General features: G+C 39.5%; 1 protein-coding gene across 4 annotated transcripts in view; it reads right to left on the bottom strand.

Annotated features, from left to right (window-relative positions):
- Window positions 1-27688, bottom strand: part of GULP1 (GULP PTB domain containing engulfment adaptor 1) — a 145174-nt gene that overhangs the window by 24345 nt on the left and 93141 nt on the right. For all 4 annotated transcript variants that reach the window (XM_063399922.1, XM_063399923.1, XM_063399920.1 and 1 more), the window contains 5 exons: window positions 17483-17554; window positions 8281-8379; window positions 5975-6112; window positions 4511-4627; window positions 4065-4157 (listed from right to left, as the gene is read on the bottom strand). In XM_063399922.1, coding sequence (XP_063255992.1) covers window positions 4065-4157; window positions 4511-4627; window positions 5975-6112; window positions 8281-8379; window positions 17483-17554 — 519 coding nt within the window. The remainder of the gene's footprint in view (window positions 1-4064; window positions 4158-4510; window positions 4628-5974; window positions 6113-8280; window positions 8380-17482; window positions 17555-27688) is intronic.

The raw sequence follows: 27688 nt of genomic DNA on the forward strand, positions 1-27688 counted from the left end.
CCTCCACAGTTAAAGATGCTCTCACATTCTATTTTCTTTTGATACTGAAGTGAAAACAGGAAACGTAATTGGGTCCTGCCTGTGGGAAAATGATCTGGGAATCAGAAGACTGAGCTGTCAGGAAGAGCAGAATTGGCATGCTTTTTTTTAAAAAAAAAAAAGAAAGAAAAAGAAAAAAAAAACACCAAACAACACAAATAAACAACAATGTCAAGGGTCAGTGATATAATACAAAAAAAAACCCCTGCTGCACTTGAAATTTCCCAAAGTGTTTTCTCCCTTCTTCATTTCATTAAAAACTAGGGGGAAGACTATTGTGTCTAGAATGATTAAAGACACCAAAATCAATGCACCTCAGAAGCAGGAAAAAGAAATTAGAGACTGGCACTCCGTGCAGATGGTACCATGGCTTCCCAGTCACTGCCAGGTGGGAAAGGCACTCTGTCCTGGAACAGTATCTCAACATACACGGCATGGCAGTGACATCAGGTGCTGTCTGTCACAGCAGGGTGTCACTCTAGAGTGCAATGAATCCTACAAGCCCCTAGGTCTCCTCTGCTGGGGGTGGAAAACGCTCCCAGGGGCAGCCTGACACTCAGCTGCTTCCAGCCCCTGGCTTCACCGGGATGGAGGGAGAGGCGGCCCCGGCGCAGGGCGCTGCCAGTGCTCCCACTGCTGTGTTTGTGTGTTTGTGTGTTTGTGTGTTTGTGCAGGCCACCCCTGCAGCAGCCCTGCCTGGGAGGAGCTCCCTGTTTCATCTCCCTGCTGCTGCAGGGGCTGCTGCAGCCCTGCATCCGCTGCTGCCTGCTGTGGCCATGCACTGAGCACAGCAGCAGGGGCTCAACAGCCTGCAGGACAGGCAGGGCACCTGAGCACACCTGCAGACACTGAGAGAACACAAACTGCATGCAAACAACCAAACACAAAGAGGAAAGCACAAGGTATGGAAATCCAAGGGACTGCTTAAGCACAAACAGAGGCAACTTTTAACCCTCTGTAGTTGGCTTCTGAAAGGGAACATTTCTTTCCAAACTGCTGTGATGCCAGTTAAAGGCATGTGTTCTTTTATCACATTAGGTGTCAAGGATCAAGGCTTACACTTTCCATTGACCAGCGAACAATCCCTTCCCTAAACCTCAGAGCAGGACTGCCAGATAAGGAGCTCCAGCCGGTAAAAGATTTAAAAAAATATAAATAAATCAATATGTTTATTATGTCTAAGAAAAGCTTCAGAAAGTTGCTGTGGCAACTGGCATCTCTGCATAATTCAACAGTGTGATATGAAAAATGCAAAAGAATGTAAAACTTATAGTTTAATAAATCTGTTCTATATCACAGGAACAATTCTCTTATGTTCACAGCACGTAATACTAAGACTATCTGAATGGAAGGAACCTTTCCCCCATCCATGCAAAAGTGCTTAGAAAGGGGCTCAAACAAGGTATTATTCCCATGTTGGATATTCAGATTCATTTATGCTATTTTATTTCAGAAAATACTATCAGCAGATCTGAAAAGTTTACTCTGACAAAATAATCACAATATAGATCTGTTATTTAATTTTGAAGACAGAGCAGCAGCAGTACAGATATTTTTAGTCTAATTCAGAAAAAAAATCTCCAATTATTTAGTTTAAAACTAAAGGGACCTTCTTCATTACAGAAATTATGTGGAAAAAGGGAGAAAGAAATTTTTGCACCCCTTCTTTTTTCTGATAGAAATTGAGACTTTGCAGAATCATACTTGAAATTATAGTTGATTTGAATGAAAAGTGAAAAAATTTAATTGCAAACTATAACAGGCAATCAATTGTCTTATGAATTATTTCTAATTTTGTTCCTTCATACATATTTGTTGCTCACGTAGTAAAAAAGGAGATAGATGTTTTTATTTACTGCTATTCCAGGCACATTGACTGATAATCCTTTTAACAGACTCAAACTGCCCTGAAAACATTTATGCTTGTTTTTCTATCACTGAAGTCACTTGTCAGCCTCGCCAGTCCATTCCTTCATCATTCTCTAGCAGCTGCTGTGACGTGCAGTTATTCCTACAGCAGCACACTTGAGAGCTCCCATGTCCCATCTCCACAAGAGCTGCTCAAACAGGACCTGCCTGACAGCTGCCCCTTGGTAAGGAGCCAAAGCTGATAGTGCTTGGTGGGAACTGCTGGAGTTGAGCAAGAAGTTTTCCGAAAAATGTGCTTGGTTTTGGTTGGTTGGTTTTGTTTCGTTTGAATTTTTGGCTGCACAACTGATGGAAGAATCCTGTAAAAGGAAAGGAGCTTAATCCAAACTCCTGCTCGAAGCAGGATCCAGTTAGCTGAGGCTGTAGAACCGTGCTCAGGGAGGAGCCAGCACCTCCAGGACACAGAGAGCTCCAGCCCTGGGCCCCCTGCTCCACTCATCCATTTTATTTTATATATATTTGGAGTATTTCGTGTCAGAATGGGTGCGGATGTTGAACAGGCTCTGAGGTGGCTCTTACTGCAATTTTAAACTTTTGTGACAGGAAATGATTGAGGCTTTCATTTTAAAGATTAAGGAGTAAAAAAAGCAATAAAATAAGTGCAAATTAATAGCCAACAGCGATTATTGAAATGAATTAATTGATATCAATAATTATCAATATTCTATAGTTTCACTGCAGCACACGTTCTATTTAAGCAATATGCTTATTCACTGTACCAATAGTAATTAACAATAAAACACCTTCTAGGGATAGAGTTTACAAGTGGCCAGCAAATTAACAAATTTAGATCTTAACTCTTTACTATGGAATGCAACATCATTGTCTTAAAAGACACAATAAATCACAAACTACTGAATATTTTTTGGGCATTATTAATAATTTTCTTTAATTTTTTTTTTCTGAATGAAATGACAAAGGTCTTTAATTTAAATGAAAGAAAATAATTGATTGCAATGGATTTAAGAATCTATTTATTTGCATTCAAATATGCATTTAGTTATTGTATTCATAAATAAAAACAAACTACCATCCCAACTGAGGAAAAATAAAAGATGAAAGAGCTGACTAACCTGATATTAAATCTAGCTTTAAAATTGATTACCTATCACTGAATGCTTCATAAGCGAGAAGATATTCATAATTTAAAATGTTCACTGTGGTTGTTACACATTATTTATAATTTATGGTGCTCTCTCCTCTAAGTAGATTTCAGTGAAATGAAATGGCAGTCCCTCATGGGAGCAACCATCTAATCAACATAAAGGGTGCACAGACACTGCTGAGAAACTGTCAGCACCACTGCAAATAGACTTTTACTCTGCCCTTGTTTTTGAACATCCATTGAAGGGGAAATGGTGGACATTCAGGGCAGGAACAAGGCAGTCCAAAAGGCACAGCTGAAAAGCAGCTCCTCTCGTTCTAAGATTTTGCCACAGATACATTAAGAAATGTGATTTATGGTCACAGCTGCCTGAAGCTGTGCAGGTGGAACACACTTGTAAGAAGAGGGGAGTCCTGGTCCTACAGTCTGCAGTGCAGCCTGCATTTCTGGAGGTCCTGCCTGGGTGTCAGGGAAGTGCCAGCCAGCAATGTAAACAAGCTTCTCTCCTGATCATCTGCAGGAGCTGCAGAGCAGCTGGAATTTCCAGGCAGGAACCCCCCTTTTCCCCTCTCTCCCTGGCACCCAGCATTAGTTCCCAAGATCAATGACTCCTTGGCAGGCAGACTGTCAGGCACAGGTAACCAACTGCTTGTGACAAAGTTGTGGGGAGCTCCCAGGCGGCATTTAGGAACCAAATCCTTTCAGAGCAGAACATTTTTCACCCTCAGCTGGCACATTCAGATCTCTACTCGAGTGAGCATTTACTGTCCTTAGGCAGCAACAAATAGGTATGGAGGAGCCACAGCTGGATTGGCACTTCTGCTGGCTCGTCACACTGTCACTGCTAGTTCCACACTGCCTCCAACAGACGTGATACCTGATCACTGCATGTTAATGGCAATCTCTGGGACAGCAGGGATGCTCCTAATGATCATAAAGTGATTATAAACACAGAGTGGCTTCAGACACAAGAGAAACGTTGTGTACTTACTGGAGATGCGTGCACTTGTGTTATTCTTAACTGGTTTTCCAAATCTTGAACTTTATTTTTCAGTTCTGCATTTTCAGTTTCTAATTCTTGAATCTACAAAGCAAGTGGTTATTCAACATCTATTGGGATAGTCATGGATTTCAGCAACAGTATTCACTGAGCATAAATTTCATTAGAGATCTGGTGATTCAGAATTAAGGTTGAACTTGTTATCTGACTAAAAAACGTAATTAAATTTCAGTATCCTCCATATTTCAACCTTGCTTTTTAGTGTCCTTGCAGGACAGAAAAACATAAAATATTTTTAACACTTTTTTTTAGTCTTTTTTTTACCTTTGCAATCTGAGAATAATGCTGGAAATTATGCTTCCATTAAAAGCAGGTAATACAAACACAGCAGCAAGTACTTTTATCTCTTAAAAAGAACAATATAATTCAGAACTTACTCTTTTCTGTAAACCTGCAATTTGTTTCCTTGTTTCAACATCTTTTCCTCCGGATTCCAGGAATTTCCTGTAAGCTAAGTCAAATGCTTGACCAATTGTTAAAGTTATCTCTTCCGCCTTAACATAAAACATAAGACTGAAATTAGTGCATTAGGAATACTTGCTGGAGCTCCTTTCATTTCAGAAGATCACACAGTATTTTATGCCATGTATCATACCCAAAGGCTTTGCCACATCCACCATGAAGCCAATACTACAAAGGAGACCACAAGCACCCCTCAGCAAAATACCCTGGCAAAATACTTTGAAAGAATGTAAAAATACTTTGGATAAAGAAAGGAGCCTGGACAGTATAAATTATGTCTTCAATTTCCACAAACACAGATACCATACTGCACAATGGCTTTCCTGATGATTACTGAAGCAAATACAGCCCGTTCAATCATTATAGAAAGTCTTTTTGATTTAATCAAAAAATGTTTTTATCCCAAGGGATATTTTGACCCCCATTGATTTTAAATCTGGATTTCAACACTTATTTTAGTGACTACTATAAAAGCTCACTCAGAATACTGCAGACAACTGCAGTATTCTATTATCTGCTCAACTATTTTCAACTACATGTATCCAGGGAAAAAATCCAAAGAAATTGCATTTGTATGTGCAAAGTGCAATAATTTACTAGTTCTGTGCTGACTCATATGCTATGGTATGATAAGTTTATACAGTCAGTGCAGAATATCTATGTCAAAAATGATGGGGTAAAATAAGCCTACAGGAAGCTGATGGAGGACACCAAGGTTTCAGAAACAAGTGATGCCAAAGCAGGACCAGTAAAAGTTGAACACATGGATACACCACTCACTTAGAACTTCAGCAGAGAAAGTAAATAAAGTGAGGAGGAACTGTTCTGTCTCAGACCCAGAGAATGTCAGTGCTTGGTGCAATGAGTTCTCTGGGAGTGCTTTGTGGTGTTAAACTTGAGACATATGGCAGGGAAAGGGGTAGAAAAAGAAGGGAGAGCCTTGCTGTGATAAAATAACAGAAACCCCAACAAACAAACAACACAGAAAACCCCCAACACTAAAACCAGAGACAGACACATCAGCAGAAAAGCCTGCAAGGGTATCTCAGCCCCAGAGCTGCAGTGGTCACAGCAAACAGCTGTGCAAACATCCCAAGCCTGGTGGGATGGAGCCTGCTCTCAGAGTGCTGCAGATGCTTCCCCCAGGATGTTCAGCAGGCACAAGCAAGGGAAATTATCCCAGAAAACCACCTCAGATCACTGAAGGAAGAGACTCTGCCTTCATTTAACACATCTAAGTTGCAAGACACCATAGTGGCATGAAAAGCTGTGTCCCAGGTAAAAGGCAGGCTGTCTCTTATGAGCATTCCCACCTCATTTCAGGGCAGAGCCATCAGCAGCACAGTGACCTCGAGCCCTGCAGTGTCCCCAGTACTTACACACTTCTCACTGTCAAACACATAGCACAGGTGCTTATTTGACTCTGAGTCTTTGCATATGAAAGTAAATATCCTCTTGTCAGTTTTGTCATCAGCACAAAAGGATATCCTGTGGAGCTGACAGTTGTGCTGGACCTCCTGCAAGCAAACAGAAAGGTAATTTTTAAGAAATTACTGCACTCAGGATAAGGATGCACAAAGGAAAGCTCTGGATTTCCTCCACAGCAGGCCAGCTGCAGTAACATTTTGGAATGTCTCTTACTGTACATGAGAGCACCAAAACATGGACTTAAAGGGTAGTAGAAATCAGCAAACTCATCTACTAAAAAGCACTCCTGTTTTTACTGAATGTAAATAGGAAGCTTTTATTTGGACAGCATTTATCTGGAAGTGTTTATTTAGAAAGTAATTTCTGCTCTAGAAAATTGATTTTACCTTGCATCTCTCTGCAATTTATTTAGGGCCTGATTATGTAAAATAATCTGTTCTTTTTCCAGGTGCACATATTTAAATTTCATCATCTCCCAAGGTTTGTTAAAATGGATTTACAGTCCTTGCTTTGCTACATTAAATATAAAAAATAGAAATAAAATTACTTTGCTAACCAAATAAAGAGAAACAAGTCTTGACATACAAATATTTGTTTACTTGAGGTGCCACATAAGCAGCTTTTAAGCATTATTATTTGTACATTTTTGCTACTGTATTTAATTTTCCATTAAAAAGTAAGTTCTAGCTATTTAAGAAGTTGCAATGGCAATGCTCTTCCACTGCGAGAACTTGACAAGACTGAAATAAACTATCTCAAATATTTTTTGTTGTTTTTCTTCAACAAGTCTCCTCTTGGTATTTTATTTTATTTGGCTTATTACATGGGAAAGCAGTATTTGCTTTAAAGGAAAATATGTCCTTTAGATGTGAACTATTATCTATTGAAAAAAAAAAAGAAGTCTGTACAGCACTGGGGTTCCCAGCTTGCCGTAAGCCCATAAACAAGGCCATGCCCGCTCTGCACACAACCACATAGCCAAAAAAATGCACTCTATGGGCAATCTTTTCCCCTTGCCCCAAGTGAGTTCATTTTCTCAGTCTTTACAGCCTTTCTGAATATTCTATTTCTCCCATGTCCCAAATCTCTGCCCTGTGGTAGCTCTTTAACACACAGAAATAATAACTTGTGCTTGCCCTGGCACTATGAGGTTTACAGATCCATATAATTATTTTATATCATTTAAGGACAGAACCACTTCTCTATAAGCCTTTTTTGGAGTGCCAAGTATAGAATCAGGTCCTGATGTATGAGCTGGCCTCCTGCTCCTACTGCCATTAATAGTCACTGGGTGACTAAATCCCAATATTCCCCTGTAACACACTGAAGCGCTCTGTTTCAAAAAATACTGCAAAAAAGACTAATAAGTGCTGATAACATGAAACTGTAGTTCCTGAAGCATTTTATAAGCTGTGTAAAAAGAAGAAAAATTCGACTGAAATTTACTTGCAGCTACAAGGAACGAGGTGGGGGAGATAAAAAGACTGCTCACAGTTGATTACTACTTGATTGTAATAACAACATTGCTAAGAGATTAGAATGTTCCTACTCCCTCAGACATATATCCCACAGTTTTCTGTTAATCCCTGCAGGAAGGCTAAGATCTTTTGGCATTTTGAAGTGTTATTTTAAGGCAGTTTTTGCCAGGATATGGTGTTTAGCAACCCCATCTGCTCTATGGCATAAGGAAGATACAAAAACTCCGATTAAAGTTGACATGGGATATTTCTTGTTCCCTCTGCTTATGTATGAACTGCTGAGTTCTGGTTGTGTAAAGAGTCTGAAATAAAAATGGGCTGCAAGCATCTCTAGTTTTGAACTACAGCTACCACTTGAGAAAAAGCACTGCCACTGCTGAGTGCAGCAGTTACTCCTTAATTAAGAAGCAGAAACAAAAGAATATTCCCAATTCAATCTTCAACATATCCATGGAAAGGTTTTTATCATATGCAGTATTAACATTTATTTAGCTCATTGTTTTCATCTTCCTCAAACTTAAAAAGTCGTAGGACTTTTTTTTTTGAATGAAAATTGAATGCCACATTAGCTACAGTGTTGCCTTCACAACTATCCTGTACCCTCTTGGGAGATTGTCATCAGGTGTTGTAACAAAATAATGTATTTTAGAAGATTTTTGCCATCAGTAGAATGGTTTTTGTTATAATGCTTTAAAAATATAAAACAACGAAAACCTTAAAACCAGTGAAACAAATATTTACCAGTTTAGCATGAAAAAAACCCCAGGTAAGTTTCTTACCTTTGTTTTTGGATCTAGAATTTTCACACCATAGATTGAGATTTGTAACTCAACTTTTGGTGTCTTTTGGCCCTCAGATTTCTTGATGTGCCTTGCAAACTGAAACACAAAAAGCACAACAGCAATCACATTAATAGTAAGTTTATTTGTTTTTATTAATTCTCATTTTCTCTCAACTCCTTCCACCTCAAGTTGTTTCCTTCCTTCTTCAATAAGCTTCCCATAAACAACACCAACTATTCCAAGAGTCTCAGTTGGGCACAGACCAGCATTTCTAACTGTGCTCCTAAAATTCAGGAAGAAGTATTTAAAAATTACTTAGCATGTTCCCCTGAAACTTTTATCTGCTTTTTATGCACTTAATTGAAGCTTTTGCATGAGATTTCTCTGAGAGCAGCAGAAACATGAACACTTTCAGTTTAGCAGCTGCCTGGTTCTAAACTCACTTCCATGCTTGCACATGGAGGGCACTTCCAGAAGTTTCTTTAAGATTTTCCAACAGTCACAGGGTCAATTTGAAAGCACAGCAGTTGCCAGCACCTAAGAAGTACTTGATCTATTTTATTCTCAGAATTAACTGCCTGCAGCACACTAGATGATGGTTAGACAGCACTTCATATAACTGGGTTGGGTCCAATGTCCTATTCAATACATTTTCCATCTTTTTCCACACTTTTCTTTCCGTCTTTCATGAACACCGCCTATAAAATCAGCGCAGTATCTCAAATTTGCTCTGGCAAGACAGTTAAGAAGTGTTCTAAATTTGGATACCTTGCTTAGCAAATATATGTGATCGCTCCGTATCTTGCTCTGTCACTAGAGCAAAGTATTGCCCTTTTACTATCAAGCCCTTGACAGCCTGGAATGGCATTTTCAGATGCATAAATAAGGAAGATGATCAATGAAAGGCCAGGAGTTGGAATCTCTGCCTCAGGGCCCTATGTTTGAACACATTATCCCCAACATTCCCATTCAAGAATAAAGTGGGTGTGTAATTCCCCACCAGCACAAATTCTCTGTGTCAGAAGTCAGTGTGGACAAGGGCTTTTAGTGCCACCAAGAATCCAGGGAGTCACCAAGGATGCTGTCCTATCAGACCTGGAAGACACAAGCCTGAATCGCCTTGTGATTGAGAAGTGCTTGGCTGCAGCCAGCTGACATCTCTACCACACATCCTTAAAAACCCTGATTACAACTAATTCTTCAGGTAAGTGATAGTTCAGGGTTTGGATTTTAGCTTTGATCCTTTCCCAACTAGTACTTGGAAAATCTTCCCATAACACAAGTGCTTTACACAGTATGACTCTTTTATTTAATTTGGTTATGGGCAGATTCACTCATGGCAAATTATTAACTCATTTGGAGAATAACCCTAAAAGCACAGAATGAACCTGTTTTTCCCTTCCTCCCAATTTTATTCCTCATTTTGATGGCACACTTATTGGACTTTTAATAGCTAAACATTAATTTATAATTAATCCTATTAACTTCACACAGTCTCAGGACTTACCCAGACCCTCCATTACTGATTTGTGCACCCCAATAGCTGATGAGTATCACACTCTTGGTGAAACAAGCAGCACCCTCCCACCCCAAAACCCCCAAACAACTATCCCCAATCAAAACCACCCCGTGCCATTCTCAAAACCACCTCTTAAGTATAAATACCTATTTTGCATGGCAACATCCAGAACTGCTACAGTCACTGGCCAAATATTTTATAAAGATGCATACAGGAGGACTTACTAGTGTAAACCAATTAGTTGAGAGTCAAGAAAATACAATTTCTAGTTCTGCCTCTTCAGCATCATGTATATACCTCTTGCAACACATCCTTTTCCCATTTGCCTTTTTAACTTCAAGCCCATGTCTTGCTATATACACTTTTAATACACATGAATCCCTGTTTTATTAAGGTCTGCCATTCTATATCCATCTTCAAATTTTTTTTAAAAGAAATTTTATAGAAAATAGAAAATTTTATAGAAAATTTTAAAAGTCTTAGTTGCTGGTTTACAGCATTTTGGCCAACATCTGTTGATGTTGTTGTTGATGTTTAAAGGGCAATTAAAATTCACTACAGAGAAAAAAATAATTTTATTTGATAAAAATCACTCATTAAACCACACAAAATCTGTCCCAAATTTTATACTGCAAATTTAGCCTTTTAAGTCTGTGCTTAAAGAGGAAAAAATATAGAGCAACAACTGCTTTATTAGCCCAGATTTTTTTCCCAGCATGAATATAAAACATAAAGTGTCTTTAGATAATTTTCAGATCATTCATTTTATTCACTACCTGCACTCTGCCAGCTTTCCTCTCTGATTTGTAGTTTCCTGATGTCCCTTCACTGGGGGGACTTTGAGGACATGTGTGATCCCTTTTCTCAGTACTGTGCACTTTGTCAGGTTAAATGGAATGAGTACAAAATCCAAAGATCACCTGCACAGTTTAGATGTCTCAATTCTCAATGGTGCCCAGAAAGATGCCCATGGAACAAATAACCCTGGGGCACAACTCAGCTCGAAACAGCCTGCAACTGGAGCAAATCCTGACCTTCTGGAAGTGTCCTTTTGCATAAAGCCCTGTATGAGTCTTTCTGTGCATGAGTGAAGAGAAAGCAGAAATAATAATATTTGATTTTACTGCATTAAACTCATGGTATGTATTGAGAGTGATGATGGAATGCTTGATTTTCCAACAGCAATCATCTCAGAACCTCAAACAACAGCTACATGAAAACAGTTGTAGCTTTTAAAGAAAAGAAGGTTTAGAGAAAAAGATTTTAAACTAAGTGATGTGAATAAGTTGCACAAGTTTTAGAACAGCTGACCAGAGCCTGCTCCAAGTAGTCAACACTTAGAACACTGAGGAAGTTCCAGAAGACAGCTCTGTGCCAATTCTAAAAAAAGGGTGAACAAACTGACCCTACCACGTCTCCACTGTCAAAAAGCAGAAATCCAGTTCAAGAACTAGAGAATTCAAGTGAGATGAAATTAAGGATGATCAATATTTTACAAAAAATGCAGCTTGTCCAAGTAGACAAAGCATCTGTGTTTTGTATGCCATTATATTTAAGAAAGTGAAGCAATAGAAGAAAGTGTGAGTTAAGTTAGTTACATTAGTCTCCAGATGTAGTTATAAACAGGAAATTGTCATTGGGAAGATATGTTTCTAATGTATTCCAGCAGGGTTTATTTATTAAGCATGACATTATTGAACAATGACCAGGAGAAAAATAATTACCGATAAAATCTGCAGGCAGAAAAAATAAGAGAGGAAAAAAGGGGAGAAAACTAATGATCTGAAATCTAAAATCCTTACAGAGGAAGTTTGCAGAGCACAAAGACTGATGAAGGGGCAAATAACAGGGAGAACCTCATCAACCAGAACACCAGAGACTGGCACCCCAACAGAGCCCACTGCCTTCCTCCCAGCAGCCCTGCAAATCCCACACGTGGCAACAAACTCTGGTTCTTGGGAGACCACCCTGTGAGGATGGAAGAATGAAAACGTGGTAGGACTGCCCCTAACCGAGGGCCTTCTCATGCAGCCATGGCTGGGAAGGTGCTTCAGAGAGATCCTGAAGATGACAACAGTGGCCACACTGCATCAGCTGCTCGTGACAAAACACTCCAGTGTTATCTGCTGAGGGCTTCAAAGGCAGAAGGACATTGACAAAATGGAGAGAAAACTCACAGGTTATTCACCAAAGTTAGCAGAGGGCTGGAAAAACACTTTAAGACACTCCCTAAAATCAAGATCAGGCCAATGGTGAAAGAAACCAATCACAAAGGAACCCCTTCCATACAGACAAATGAGCTTTTTAATCCAGGGTTTACTGGGAACAGTGAACGGCACACAAAGATTAATTCAGAAAATGTGTGGCAGATCCTTTCTTAGCATTTTTCCTACCCACTGCCCTGTGCAGTAACAGATAACACACAGATACTGATCAGCAATTTCTTTTACATCTGACATTCTCCAGAATGCCACATCCAGCCACCTCTCAGACTTGTGCGGGGTTTGAACAGCACATCCCACCACTGAGTCAGGTATCAGGAATTTTCTCTTTTATTTATTTCTAGTCATTCCTTCCACCTAAGGAGGACCCCAAGGGACCTCTGGACCCCTGGGAAATATATAAACATTATATTTTCCTATCAGTGCACATTTGAAACCAAGTAATATTTGTATCTCACACAGTAACAAGATTATTTAAGAGGGTAAAAATCTGCAGCCTCCCATTGGCATCAAAATGGAAAATGATATAAAATTATAATGAATCACAGCATGGCTTGGGAAGACACACGATGGGCCAAATTCTTGAGCTGTTAGTTTATACATATAATGTTCTCAGGCATGAACTCCAGGTTTGATCCAGCTCAGTGGGATGGGCTAGTCTGTGCTCAGCTGCTTCAGAATTAACATTATATTTTCACGACATTTCTAGGGAAAGGAACAGATACAAATAAACCTATTTTCTATGGTTTAACTTAGCTTTAAAAATTAAAAGAAGAAAAACCACCCATGTACTTTGTAATTTATCACATCAGCAGGGGAAAATGCATACTCTAAGAGTCTTATTAAAATTAAATTTGATGTGTTTATGCCTCAAGTCTTAGCAAACCACAACCAGCAAAAACGCCATGAGGAAACAAAGAATCGTGTTTTCAAGACAGTCAAGAACTGGAGCTAAAGAATTAATTGTTAAGACTAATTATCTCTATATATCTCTAAATCAATTTCAGCCATGCGCTCAAAACTATGTGCTTCTCTTTAATACTTACACCTCCCTGCACAACTCAAGATTTAGTTAAAAATATTTGAGACGCCAAAAGGGAGATGTTCCTGTGATTTGGGTGCTGATCCTCATCCCTGGGAAGAGAGCTTCAAGTCCTTCCTACAATGCAGGTGACCAGTGACAAATCAGACATTGCACTTCACACCTTAAAAGAGCCCTGCTTTAGGGCAGGGTTGTTGGACAGGCTGGGAAACAGCTTTGTAACCTGTCTTGGAGAAGAGGCTTTCCCCCACTTTTTTCATTAAACATTCATTATAAGGAAACATATGAAAAACCCCAATAGATCCCATTATTTTGGAGTTCCTTCATGTCATCTAATTTGTCATGTTATGGTCCCAACCCTCATGGACATCTGATGTGGGCATAATGAAGTTATGACCCCTGAAAAACAGCTGTCAAGAGGCTAAAGGTTACTGATATGAAAATTCAATATCTCAATAATCAGCTGGACAGGGGCAAAGCCATGCAGAAGGGTATATCTATGGAACAGATTGTATTTTATTTTCCAGACACACTGGACTGAGAGGAAGGCTATCCATCTATAACCCACAGTGCAGAAGACTGTGCAGTCTTTTTTTCCATGTCTCACTTCCTGACAGATTTTTTGTTTTGTTTTATTTGGGGGTGGGCTACTTTGTTGTAGCTGTTTTGAGATCTTTTGGTTATTTGGCATGGAGTTCTGGGGGTTTGGTGAGTTTTTGATTTTTTTTCATGGGTTTTTTGTTTGTTTGTTTGGGGGTTTTTTGTGTGTGTGGTTTTTTGTTTTTTTTCTTTTGTTGTTTTGTGTTTTTTGGTGGGTTTTTTTTTCCTTTTTTTTGTTTTTTTTTTTGGAGGGGGGAGGAGCAGGGTTTAATTTTAGTTTTTTTGAGAAGCAGAGTAAACAGGTATTTTCTTATTCAGCTCTTCTCATCTGACTTGCTTTGGCCTTCAGGATGTCCTTGACTGGTCCTGAACCACAAATTCCGCTTTATGCAGAACTTCAAAGAGAGCAGTCATGGCTGGGAGGCTTGGCTGCAAATCTCTTCATCCCAATATGAAAAGCTTCTCTGTACTCCACCCTCCTCTGTCCTTTCAACAACAAAGGAAACTGAGCTTTAACATGGAGGAGAGCTCAGAACAATATCCACGGCTGGTCCTTTAAGGGCAGCAGCAGGACAGCATCTCTGCATGCCTGGAAGTGTGTGAACCAGCACTCTTCACTCTGTGAGCCTTAGAGGTCAAGGACATGATGAAAAATACTTCAAGTGGTTTCAAAGTGATTCATTCTGTTTGTATTTTGTCTGGTCATCTCCATTTACAGAAGCGGAAGAAAAAGGGATAATGAATTGAAAGCTGGGTAAGTGAACAGCCTTAAGTTTGGCCCTCAAAAAATATCCTTTGGAAGACTCTAGAAGAAACAGCCCAAAACTCAGGTGGTTATTCTTGTTTGTCTCTAACACTCCTCCAGGCAGCTTTTTTAACACTGCTCCTTCCATCTGTGATGCTGTTCTTTCTACCTGTTCCCACCTCTGGCAACCCTTCTAACATTTCATAAGAAGGATCAAATTCATTCCCACAGTCTGATTGAGAAGTTACAAATTTCATTAATCAAGGAAAGACATCATTTGATTTAATAAAATGAAGTGTGATTTGACAACATGTAGACATTTGAGTACTGCAGGCATGTTTGGATGCAGCACCTAGGTGCCATGTGCTTCAGTTTTTGTTTTATTCTAGAAATAGATTTGACTAGAAAACTTGAAGGAAAACATGGTTTGTAATAAATTATGAAAATAATTCACCTTATCTTACAAACAAATAAACACATTGGAAAACATTAGTGTTCAACTTTCTTCTTTCTCCTGCAGTACAGCTCAAAGCACTTGGAAAACACAAGGGGAAATCCCACCTAGATAAAACCACTGGAGAATTCTCTAGAAAAATTAAAACCAGCTGACTGAAAAAAACTATCTTCCAATTGCAACTGTCCCAGAAAAATTGTCCAGAAAATATAAAAATCATAATTGGGATAAAAGTACAATGAAGCATCAAAAAAGTTTGTCCAAGATATTTTACATTTCTGTAGAACATCAGCTCCATCTGCTGGGAAAAATCAATTTGTGGAATGGCAGCTGCAGTTTCTGTGCTGGGCAACCCAAATCTCTGTGCTGTGTTAAGGGCTTCTGATCTAGAGAAGTAAACAGTTGTATATCAAATCTTGACTCTGACAGTTTGGTGACACGAGGGCTTAAGAAAAATGCTTTCTGGTGGCCGTGTTTCATGGGCTGCATGTCACTGGAAGCACGTGACTTCAAAAGCTTATTAGAGTGATGCATGTCACTTGTAAAAATAGCTCTGCACATTAGGAAAGTGTCAGTTGTTTTTCTGCTAGGTATTAATTTTAATTAAAAACAAATTATGATTAATTAACATTGCAACTAGAGGCAATTCTAGATAATTAAAAAATATAAATATGGCATCAGAAGCTACATGTCTTCTAAAAATCTCTCCTACCCCAAAACCAGTTTATATTTCTTCAGTATTTCTTTCAATATGATATCAGTTTTTCAAGTTGTTTTAGTTGCTTACATTTTTTCAATTAGCATTTTCTAAAAACAATCTACAGATGTGTGCTTAATAAAAAATCCAGTACCTCTAGGCTTCTCTTCAAAGACTACAGCTGCACAATGTAAGTCAGTCTTCAAATGAGTATTCAATTAATTGGTGATTGTTTCAAACATAAAAGCCTTTTCAATGCTCTCTGAATTATGTTCCAAGATTTTTCAAGTCCTTCCGAAAGTCATCTTTATTTACTTTGGAAGTTCTCTAATAAACTTTTGATTATGCAAGATCACATGCAATACTTGATATGTAAGCTACAAAATCCCAAACTTGAAGAAGATCATGTAATTCTGGCAGCAACTGCTCAGACTTCTATCTCAAAGATGATTTACTTGAGCAATGTGTGTAGAAATTAGAGCAGATATCTGCTTACTGCAGTGACACCATAAACATATCCACGACATTCCTGGCTTTGCCCACACTTCTGATATCAGTTATTTGAAATCCTTGTTTATGAAGTCATAGAATTCAACCCACCCAAAGCCTCCTCTGATCACTGAGAGCCCAGGCCAGCCTGGGGTTCCACCAGTGAGACAGAGACACCCAGAATTTGGTTTATTCAGGAGTCCAACACCATGAAAACAGAAGCAAAGCTGCTCCATAGCAAGACATCGCTGGGACAGATTTCTGCACAGAACTGACTCTGCTAGGGGCACTGGAATTTTATGAAGACAAACTACACAAGGTGCACACAAACCCACACATTTTGTTTCCACTGACAGAATGCTGCAATGCTTAAAAAAGGGTCAAATAGCCTAAAACACTTGAAAACAACTAGTCAATAATGCTTCTGACTGACTGCAGCACAATAAAGTCTTTTTGGCACAAAACACTCTAAGAATCAACTAAACAAATCTTTAAAGGCAGCTGTACTATTTTGGTAGAGTAAAAACAACAGCAAAGAATGTGTTTCTATACCTTAATAAGATTACTGATCCATCTTGTAAAGATGGCTTTCTCAAGGGAAACCTGAGCTTTAAAAGCTGAGCTACATGAGCAGTCTCATGTTTCCTTTCTGCATTTCTTTTGTATGGTAAGGGCATAATCAATTTTTTGATATTGACTCCCCATGTTTCCTGCCCATTTCCAAGGAGCTTGTTTAAACAAATAATGAAAAGCCTGCAAAAAAGTTATGAAAGTGCAGTAGTAGGGAGAAAGATTTCTGCATCTAAGCAATCTGGAGGGCCCATAGCTCCGAGCAGCTAAGCATGAAGCAGTGCAATTCCACAGAACAGGGCGGTGGAGAGGACTGGAACAATCAGCATTCCCTGCCCCAGCTCACAGCGCCTGGACAGCCCTGAGCTCGCCAGCTCTCACTCAGCAGTCAAGGCAAAGCCACAAAAACTGAAAACAACCCTCAGCAAGTCACAGCACTCGGATGTTTTCAGTTGTCCACCAAGTCCCTTGGTGCCCAAGCACATGTAACCAAGAGGAAATTGCAGAAGTCTGATTTTCTTAGCCATAGCTGGGGATGGCAGTAAAAACAAATCTCCTTGCTACTCAGTTTGTATTAATGAAGCCCTAAACAAGCCCAGAGAAGCAGCATTACCCACTGAAGTACGCTAACTTTATAAATATTTCTGAATAATTGCATAATCTGTATAAGACAACTAAATATTGTACACAGCAGAACACCTGACCATACAGACATGATAAGGAAGAACCTACAGACTAAAGAGATTAGTAAAAGCAACTACTTCTAGAACCAGTGAATTCACCTAGAAAACCTACAAAGTGTCTCAGTTGTGAGAAGAGGCTAAGAGTACATTCCATTGGTGTTTTATTAAAAATTCTTACCTTTAATTTTCTAACAGCATCTCTTACAACTTCTGTGCCTTTGGGCTGCTCCACTTCTGTACTGCCTAGAAACTGAAAAGATTGTAATTTGTGAGCAGTAAGTTAAGCATTTAAAGGCCTAATCAACTTGAGTAATCTTATTTTCCAATTATTTTCAGCCTTTTGGAAAGGCGATTGTTTCAGTAGTTGATAAATAAAAAATGTTCACACAGCTATTTCTAATCAAGAAATAACAAGAATGAATTTCTATACTAATATTAGCATTATCAAAACTGACTTTAAAAAAACATCCTATACAAATCCGTAAATTAGAGGTTCAAGCACTTTTTTCCACAGGGAAATTACCACTTTGGTAATAACTCTTTTTCAGAAAATAATGAAAAAATGCATGCAAGATAGATGAAAGATACTTCCCGTGAATCAGAATGAGCCAATCATTTCGACTATGTAACTAAAACATTCATATATAAGATGTAAGATAAATTAAAAGAACTGATTTTCCTGTCAGGGCTGCTTGGTATAGTAGCTTCATAGATTTACAGGAACTGGGCTCCAGCTTATGTAAAACACGAGTCATACTCAAATAGTTTCTATACAGTTCATATTTTTACCTACTGAAGTTTTAATGAAAACCAAACACATCTTTTCATATATAAAGCATAATATTGCAAAGGGACCTTATTTCTTTATTTGCACACGGAAATGCTTTTATTTTCTGTACAGTCACACCTGCCTTGTACTGCACTGTTACAAAATGTATGATAATCCTCCCTGAAACCCAAACCCATCTGTGTAATACACTGATTTTCTATTGCCCAATTTTCACACTGAAGTACAGTTAAGTCACGCCATGTACATGTATATGATAAAATGACACCAGGAAAAAAACCCCAAAACCTCCCTTTGTTCCCAAAGTACAGCTTTCTGTGTACCATGACACACAGAGGCATGTACAATCTTAAGTCCTAACCATTTTGAAATGAATTTAAATTTGCCAAGATGCTGACAATTTAAACAGAGTAACTGAAATTTTTAGTTCTATTAAACCTTCCAAACATGTTTAGTTTAGTCAGTGTACAAAGAAACGGTGCAGCTCCACCAATAGTGAAGCCTCATCAGGCATTTCCGACTAGCTCTGAAATAGGATGTGCCACCTTGAAAACAACAGTGTGTAAATCAAAACACCACGCACATCTGCTCTCAATATTCTCTACTATTCCAGTTCTCCAGCCAGGAGACCAAGGGTTTGCAGCAACACAGGAGAAGGCTCTGCTATTGACTTATGTCTTTCACACAGCATCTCCAATGACTTCAGACCGAGGGAGTGGTCCCTCCTGGAAAAGTGATAGCTGCACAAAATGTGTGTAGAGAGGGAAAAATGATTCTTGGCCATGATGGATACTGCACGTGGCAGAGACAGAAAGGGAAAGATGAGTGAATATATGTGAGTAAAAGAAACCCCAGACCAACACGTAAGATCAGAATCTAAGATAAGAATCTAAGAGGAAGGCTGAAACACCAACATGACTGATATCTGCACGCAAGCATACTTATGTCCAGAACACAAGGGGCAGAAGTATAATTGCTGTCAGTTTGTGAGCAGCTCAAGGTACGTGACACACAGCAGGAATCCTGCAGAAACACAGGGAACAGGAGCTGCAGGTGTGGACGAGGCTCAGTGAGCAGAGCACAGGTCCCTGTGCCCATGGAGAAGCTGCCAGCTGAGCCAGATGCTTCATCCATGGCTGGTTCCTAGTCCTCGAGCTGTTTTCAAACCGGCAGGACCAGCAGCAGGGTCAGCAGCCCAGTGCTTCTCAATCCAGGCCTCAGGTGGAACTGGGTCCTGCACTCACAGAGGTGCCTCAGGTCACGCTGCCTCACCTGCAGCTGCTTCTGCAGAAAGGCACAGGGCTGCCCTCTATTTTTTATTTACTTCCATCCAGACGACTGAGCTCTGATAAAGCTAAGAACGAAACAGTCATTTCCCCATAACTCTCTTCCCAGCTCTCTCGTCTGCTTCACAGTCCAAGAAGGATGAAGGTATCTTTGCTGTGTTCAGTAAATCCCAGCAGTAGACCAATCTTTCCACAAACAGTACCTTCCACAGTTTTCCCAGAGGCTTGTACCTCATGCTAACTCACATTACTGCCTCAGAAAATGTAAGCATCAAATTAAGCTTCTGCCACAGCTGGGGAATCTGTTAAATGTCACTGAATTATAAAGCTTATAGTAATGTTCCCCAAACCAGAAATTACCATTTATGATCATGGAGAGGAGGGAGGAGTAGACTTCTAAACAGAAAGATAAACTGCTGAAAGCACTTCAAAAGACTGACAAAACCTGAAGAAAAACTCTGTGTTTGCTCAGTAAGTTACAAAAGAAATAAACAGCCAAGATTCAGAGAATACAGAAACACCATGAGCATTTTATCAGCATTTATGGGCCATAATCCACCAGAATTCCATAAGTCGTTCACTCTCTTCCAGATGAGTGTTGGTTTTGACACTAAGCATCACCACTGAAATTTCTATTGCTCTCAGCAGTTTTGAACTGGATGTGGAATTCAAGCTTGTGCATAATAAACACTTAAGCATAGGAAAAGATAGTAAGACATGTTTAATCCAGATAGACAAAGAAGATTTGTAGCTTAAGTGCTAATACCAAGAAAAATTACAAGGCTATACAATGGTTTGCACTGTTTGTATGTATTTCTAACTCTTTTAATTGCAATTGTACTTTTTTAAAATTCAGGTGTGTTCAAATTGCTTACACATTTCATGCTTGACCTCCTTTCTTAATTTCTTGGTAAGAGTAATAAAAACAAAACCAGCAGTTAAGGGGAGATAGTCTGAATATTTGTATTAACTGGACTGTTCTGTTTGGGAAAAATATAGGCAGAATTTCAGACCAAGGCAGGTTTGTGACAGAAGAATGACTGTGCAATAAAGGCTTAACAAACAGCTAATGTTATAATGTGAGGTTTTTTATTGCTTGATTTTTCATCTGCTCTCTACCTTTTCCATCTCATCTATCATCATTTAGTGTTTAATATTAGGTACCAATTACTGTGGTATTACTCATGATAGTTAAGTTAAGCAAACAGATTTATTTGCAAAGCTGGGGCTCCAGCTGCCAAGGTCACCACGCCGTCTGTACAATCCCTGGCACAGCAGACACGCTGCCACTGAGGCTTCCAGGGGAAGCCACCAACAACTCAGCACCCTCATGAAATGGGAAGGTGGCATTTCATCATGGTCTTTTCAGTAGATTCTTCTCACCAGATCTCACACAGACACAGAGAATAAATATTTGTTATATCAGGAAGTTGGTCCAGCTATGGCATGAATAATAGAATTATTCAGCAGGGAAGAGTTTCTGCACCAAAAATTTCAAAGCAAAAGGGGCAAATGTGAAACCTCCCTTTTCCAGCCCAGGCTCCTTTAGGGAGCAGTGCTGATCCAGAGTTTCAGATGGGAACCTGGCAAGTCACTGTTTGTTTTCAGTATTTGAGGCTCCCTTCTGCAACTCGACTCATGCAGAACAACCAGCATATGAAACCTAAGTGTTTCCTGAGAGTCAAGCTAACCCAACTCCCACTGCAGAAGAGGGAAACAGAAAATAACAGTTTCCCTTTCACTCATTCCCTATTAATCCTAAATGCAAACTAATAAACACATTAAATGCTTAAGTGTTCTTTACATAAGTAATGTGTTCAGATACATAACACAGCTGAAAAATGTTTACATATGACTGCTACATCTAATTACTGTCTGCAACTAGCAAAAAGATTATTCTTGAGGTTGCTGTACTCCACGCATAATATGCCTATTCAAACAGACACGATACATAATTTAGGCATGCCACTAGACTCAAATATTTATGTATTTTTTAGTCACAATCATACTGAATTTTCATTGGATCCTCGGAAAACTTGGAAGAAGATGACATTTAATATTTTGTATAACATAAAGCAAGCTAAAACAATTTTCTTTACCACACATTCTTCACTGCAGTCTGCCATTCTTCCAAAGATATTCCCTACAAAACAGACCAGCAGTTATTTTCCTAACATGTTACTAATTCTGATTTCACTTGCAGCTGTCTGCAATTGGAAATAACTCCTATGAGGCCAGCAGATCCTATCAGTCAGAACCATTTAAGTGTTCCTTTAATGTACAGTGATGTTTGCCATGAAGAAAATGAGCTGTTGGCCAGCCACATACAAGACAAACACCTCAGATCAAACTGTTTCTAATCTAATATTAACAGACAACCAGATGTGTTCACTCCACATGCACAGATTTGCAAGATAATGCAGCTGCAAAGAATTAACAGACACTATTTCAACATATTAAATCAAAGAGGTTTTATCACCGACAGCAACTGAGAGAAAATTCAGCCCTGTAATGGCCAGGAGGGCTGTCTTACACAACAAGCTATCAGACAGACCCTTTGTGGGGAATATCTTTGTCAGAATGTAGGTGACATTTCCCTAAGCATTAACCTGAACGAGACTTTTTTTGGTTCAATTCCATTGTGAAATGATTACAATTGCTTTTAGCTGTACTTTGGCTGGAGAAAGTATTAAAATAAAGGGTAAATAATCTTTTACTTTGCTGGTTCAATTCAAATGTAAGACAACTGCAGGCATCCAGAGTCCCTTAGGTTTCTGACAAATCTGCTGCTGTTTTGATGTGCCCAACAGGTCTTAGAGAGGCCAGGTGAATTGGGAAGGTTAGCAGGGCACCTTTCTTCCTTGACATCAGCAGGAAACTCTCCAGAAATTCTTCCCCTGGCAGCTTAGATTTTGACCCTCAACATTTTGTTGTCTTTACATGTAAATCACATCCAGGTGCTTTTCTTTAAAGCTTAGGTGGGGAAAAAACTCTACCCATGCTTAAGAAAAGTTAGCTTTACCAGACTGAAAAAAATTAATAATCTGGACTCGATTAAGAAGTAGTTTTGGCACACTTCTGAATATTTAATGTAGACTTCCACTCTTCCAGTAGAGAGCAGTGTAGGATATTTTAATACTAAAACAACTGTTTTCCTTTGTCATCACATTTCAATCTCAGAAAAGAACAGTCTTTTACAGTGACACATTTCTTTTTTACTCTGAAATTCCTGAACATTAAAGGTTCTCTTTTTTGTGGACTTGAATGATATGAAAACAGTACTTAGCAAACTCATACAATAAAGAAAGGGAAAAAAAAACAATGCAAAATTACTGGATACCTGCTGCCAGCTTTTGACAAATTAGCTCCTTCCACCTCCTCAGTTGTACAAGAATGCTGATTTACTGATGAAAGGAAGACAAATGCATCCCCATTTTGTGAACACCAGAACAATGGTGTATAAAACAAGAATGAAAGAGAAGTGGGACCAGTTGTGAACAAATGTCTAAGTTGATAACAACTCCATAAGCCCAGGCAGACTTCTTGCTGAGCCTTGCACATCTGAGCCTCCTCCATCACCCAAACAGCAGGAGGAAAACAGGGACCATAAAACAACACTTTGTGTTTTGGGCTCCCTTCTCTTTCCCCACCCCACAGTCCAGTTCCTCACCTGCAGCAGCTTCCTCGGTTTTTGTCCGAGCACATAAATATTTGGATTTTTCCCCTTTGGAGAGCGCTTTCCTAGTGTCACCTTAAAAACAACTCTCAGGCATGATTGCCACTCAAATGAGAGCAGAAATCCAACTCGCCACTGGGAGTATGAGGCAAAAAAAGTGGCACAGACATCAGCACACTCCCTGAATATCCCTTGCTTGTCTCACATATAGTGTTCTGCACAAATGGTAGCCCTGACAGACGAAAGAAATCTAGGTATTTTTTGAGGGAGTGTTCAAGTACTACTGGCAAAGAAGAAAAGTGAACGTACAATTAAAAACATAAAAATAATAAAAAAAGGTTATCTGATGGAATCCAATATTACCAGGTATTTCACCCATCAATAGAAAGTATTTACAGTAATTAGGATATGAAGAAAGAAAAATCTATTTAATAAGTTATTGAAATACTTGGGGAGAAAAAAGAGAGTGTTAAAGAAAGGATCATAAAATAATTAGGTTCAAAAAGCCCCACTGGCTTAATTTGTACTTTCTTCTATTCTCTACAAGTGCAGTAATTAAGAGCTCTCCACCATAAAATGTACCAGCAGTCATTTCAGTCCTTCAGCCTGTATCTACTAATCAGCAATAAAGAACATTATTTGATAACTAAAGCTCAACATATCTTTGAACAGCTGGCAGACAGAGACAACAGACATTTCCCTGGAGTAGTGCACCCCACCTGGTTGTGGCTCCTGCCCAAATGTCAGGAAACAGGAATCCGCAGAAATATTCTGGCAAAGATACCTGAGAAACTGAGGACACGTGGCAGCCCTAACCCTGCCTACACCTGTCTTCTAACCCATGTTCAGATATGGTAAGAAGAGAAATTATTGAGCCACTGACTGAAGGAACTCTGACATCCAGCTTGGTGTAACCTAAAGGCCAAAGAACGGAATAATTACACAAGGTCACATTCCTCCTCAAGTCCCACTGTGGCCAGAAGGCAAAGTGACACTCTAAAAGAAAAATACAATAGGAATATATATATATATATATAGAGCACCTAATATATATATAGCACCTGTTTGTATAACCAAAACCAGCTTGTTTGTAAGCAGAACTTCAGAAGACTTTAGGACACACATGGTAAAATGATCAAAACTTAAATCTTCTCCAGTATGGTCACATACTAAGGGGGCTGTCAACAAGGATAAAATAAAAAAACGGATGTGATTACAACACAGCTATCAAAGCTGAGCTCTGCATTAAACCATCTAATACTAAAGATAAAATAGTGCTAGTACAGCTAGGCACGGGAGGTAAGAGCAGGCTGGAATACAGAAAGCGAGCAGGAAATGTAACACATGCATCTTGTCAAGACTGTCACTACAGAACACACCAGTAGTACAAGAGAAAACAGCCAGCCTTTCTTCAGTCCATCAATCTCCCCAGCACTTCAGAAACACATCTCAAACTGACCCACGCCCTGAAGAGCTGTCAGACTGAACCCGAAGATCAGAGAGGCACTGGGGTGGTGTACCCCGACCTCCCACTGCACACAGCACCAGCAGCCACCCTGCAGCTGCCCAGGCTGCAGGCACAGGCTGAGAGCAGCACAGCTACCCAGGCTGACTCCCCCTCAGGCACTGGCCAGGAGAGAACCCTTCCCTGCCTCTGCTCCACACACTTGTTAGCTGGGGCTGACAGTTCTCTCCAGCTCTGAGTGAGGAGGCAGGAACAGAAGGGTAAGAGGGATAAGTCTTAGGGATAGTCCACCTTGGAGCAAAAAAGGCCAGCAAGCTGAAGTCACTTTTAGAAAATTCTTAAAAAACTTTGATGCATGGGAAAAGGGCTTAAAAAGGGAACACTCTGCCAGTGCACAAATGGCAGTGATGCTAATACTAGCAGTATATCATGGTGAAGGCCTGTTTTTCTTTTAATCTCAGGTGCACTTCCCATAGCTGATAAATAAAACCAAGGATAACATTTGGCATGTAATAAACAAGGGCAGGAGCAAATGGCAGTGAGAGCAAATTCATCACTGGAAGACCTAATTTCTCACCATATATTCTCTGTCTGTGACTAGGTCACTCAGGTTCTTTTGACAGCATTCTTTCCTCATGTGTTTTGGAACATTCTTTAGCCCTCACATGCAAGAATCCAGTGCTCAGAGGCTGGATGAAATGAAGGATTAAAACTAAACAATGACACATTTCCAAAATCTGTCTCTTGTGCTTAAATTTGGACATACTCTGTGTTTCCAGTTTTGGCTTCTTACACATGTGAGAAGATTCTATTTCTTGGTAGGAGAAACTCAGATCCTTTTACTGCAGCGGGAGATGTCTGTGAGTAACCCCAAGGCACCACCCTCAGCTCTTTCACTTCACACACTATTGACACTTCCACCAAACAATGGAATCCAATCACTGTCTTCTGTTTCTCTGCCACAGCTCATCAGCTCTGCAGAGCCTCCTGCAGCACTGCTGGATGCTGCCTGCAAGTTTAGGGATAGCTACCAGGAGAAAACCCGGCAAATGGGAGTAGTATTGACTAATGTGATCTAGCCTGACCCTGCATGTGGCCTGAATTGCTCCTGACTTGTGCAGAAAATGACTGAGCTCTCCAAGCATAGATGCCCAATAACATCCTTGCCAGCTCTGGCAACCCTCTGTTGTTACTCTCATATGATTTTAGATTCAATTTAGTTTGTGAACTCCAAAAATTACAAACTGGCAGCTCTAAGCTGACTGGTCAGTCTTAAAATACAGCACATCTTTAGTTCTGTAAGAATTTTCATTGCTCAACCAATATTCAGTGAAGGTGTGCACAAGAACCATTCTGTATCAAAATAGGACAAAGAGACCTAATTATCAAACCCAAAACTTCCTTTAGAAAGGATATTCAGCTGTGAAAAGCCTCTGATACTCACTGAAGACACATCATACTGCTTGAACGCCTCCATTTAGAAAATTTATATTCCTGACTGGATTGCTCCCAGTTAAAAAATATTTAATTTACCTTCACTGAAGAAAGCCACCTAAAACTAAATCATATTCACTATTTTATACATCAAATTTTCAGCTTCAGAAGTATATAATAACAGAGTGGACAGGTTTTTCAGCTTTATAAGTTCATAATTAGACTTAGTTCTGCACCACAGCAACTTGATTTTACTCAAAAATCGTTTTTCATGAAAATTGTAAAGTCAAAGTAGGCCCTTAAGAGTACTAAAACACTGGTTCTCACTAAGTCCTAGATATTTTCAAATATCTTCATGTAAAAAATTTGATACCATTTGCTGTTTTTTTCTTTTTGTTTCCACGAACCAGATGCCAATGCAGTGATTTAATTTGCCTTAAACATAAGACCCAAAAATTGCAACAACTCCTTTATTCTTTATACAGATGTGAAATGCAGTGTTAGAAACTTCAGAACACAGAGGCCACTTTGCTTCACTTCCCCCTCAGCCTCTGCAGGTGCCAGGCAGCAACCCTGGCCATGCAGTAGGAACTTCACTGCACTGCTGCACGAGAAAACCTTTCATGGTTTTACAGCTTGGGTAAAGCCACTACTGAGGCAAGCTGAGGTTAAAGATCATCTTCTTCAGCAGTCCCACACGGAAAGGACAGACTTCCACACCCACTGGCCCCTCAAAAACACACCTCTCTCCAGTAAAATCCTCCAATGAAAGGAAGAGCAGGATGAAGATCCCAAGTGCTGGTGTTCTCACAGCAACTTGAACACGCAGCAGAAGCCATCCAAAGCTGCTGTCCTGGCTGGACAATTTGGCCCTGCAGAATCCATACCCAGTGGGGTTTTCATAACCTCACTGTTCCTTTGAATGCAGCACCTACTGGTTGGCTCTGTATAAGCATCCTGAAACTCTCTTTTTTTTTTTTTTTACAAAATACAGAAAGCTGAACCTTGAACTCTGCTAAGCTCCATAAAGTCCTGCTGACATTTTTTCGTGTTACAAATATTAGGCCTATCGCCCCAAAAAAGGAGTGAAAACTGAGCTGAGACAAAAAGCCCTAATGAAGAACCAAGACATGCTGTCAAGTACTTGATAATAAAAGCTCTCTTAATTCAGACAATGACAAAACCACTGTGCTCTACCAATAAGGTGAAGTTTTCTAAAACTGGGAGCATTGTGATGCACTCAGAAGTTTTGGGGTGCACTCTGAGCCAGGGGAGCAAACAGGCCATGACACCACTGAGAGCAGCTGCTCCTTCCAAGAGATGTTTCCCAGATGAGTTCACTGTTAGGAAGGGCTCTGAGCACAGGATTCAGATTTTCTTTCATAACAGCACATACAAGACCAGCCAGGAGTTTCCATGTGCCAGTTCAAGGTGGGATTGTGCAATTCTGAGCGTTCAGCTTTTAGCAACTGAGGCTGGACACAAAACTCTTACAGCCTTCCTCTGCTCAATGTAAATGAATTCTACAAGTTCTGGAAGAAATTGTGATGGATTTATATATATATATATATTTATGTTAATAAATAAAAATTTAAAAGTATTGAAGTTATTCTTTTGTACCAGGAAACACTAACAATGTCTTATAAAAGCAGAGACGAAATTCCACAGACATTTCCCATTTTGTGGTTAAAGTTTATTTTGATCTAATTTCTACCTCCCTTGTCCTTGACTAACAT

The sequence above is a fragment of the Prinia subflava genome, chromosome 6 (genome assembly GCF_021018805.1).
Source record: "Prinia subflava isolate CZ2003 ecotype Zambia chromosome 6, Cam_Psub_1.2, whole genome shotgun sequence".
Lineage (NCBI taxonomy): Eukaryota > Metazoa > Chordata > Aves > Passeriformes > Cisticolidae > Prinia > Prinia subflava.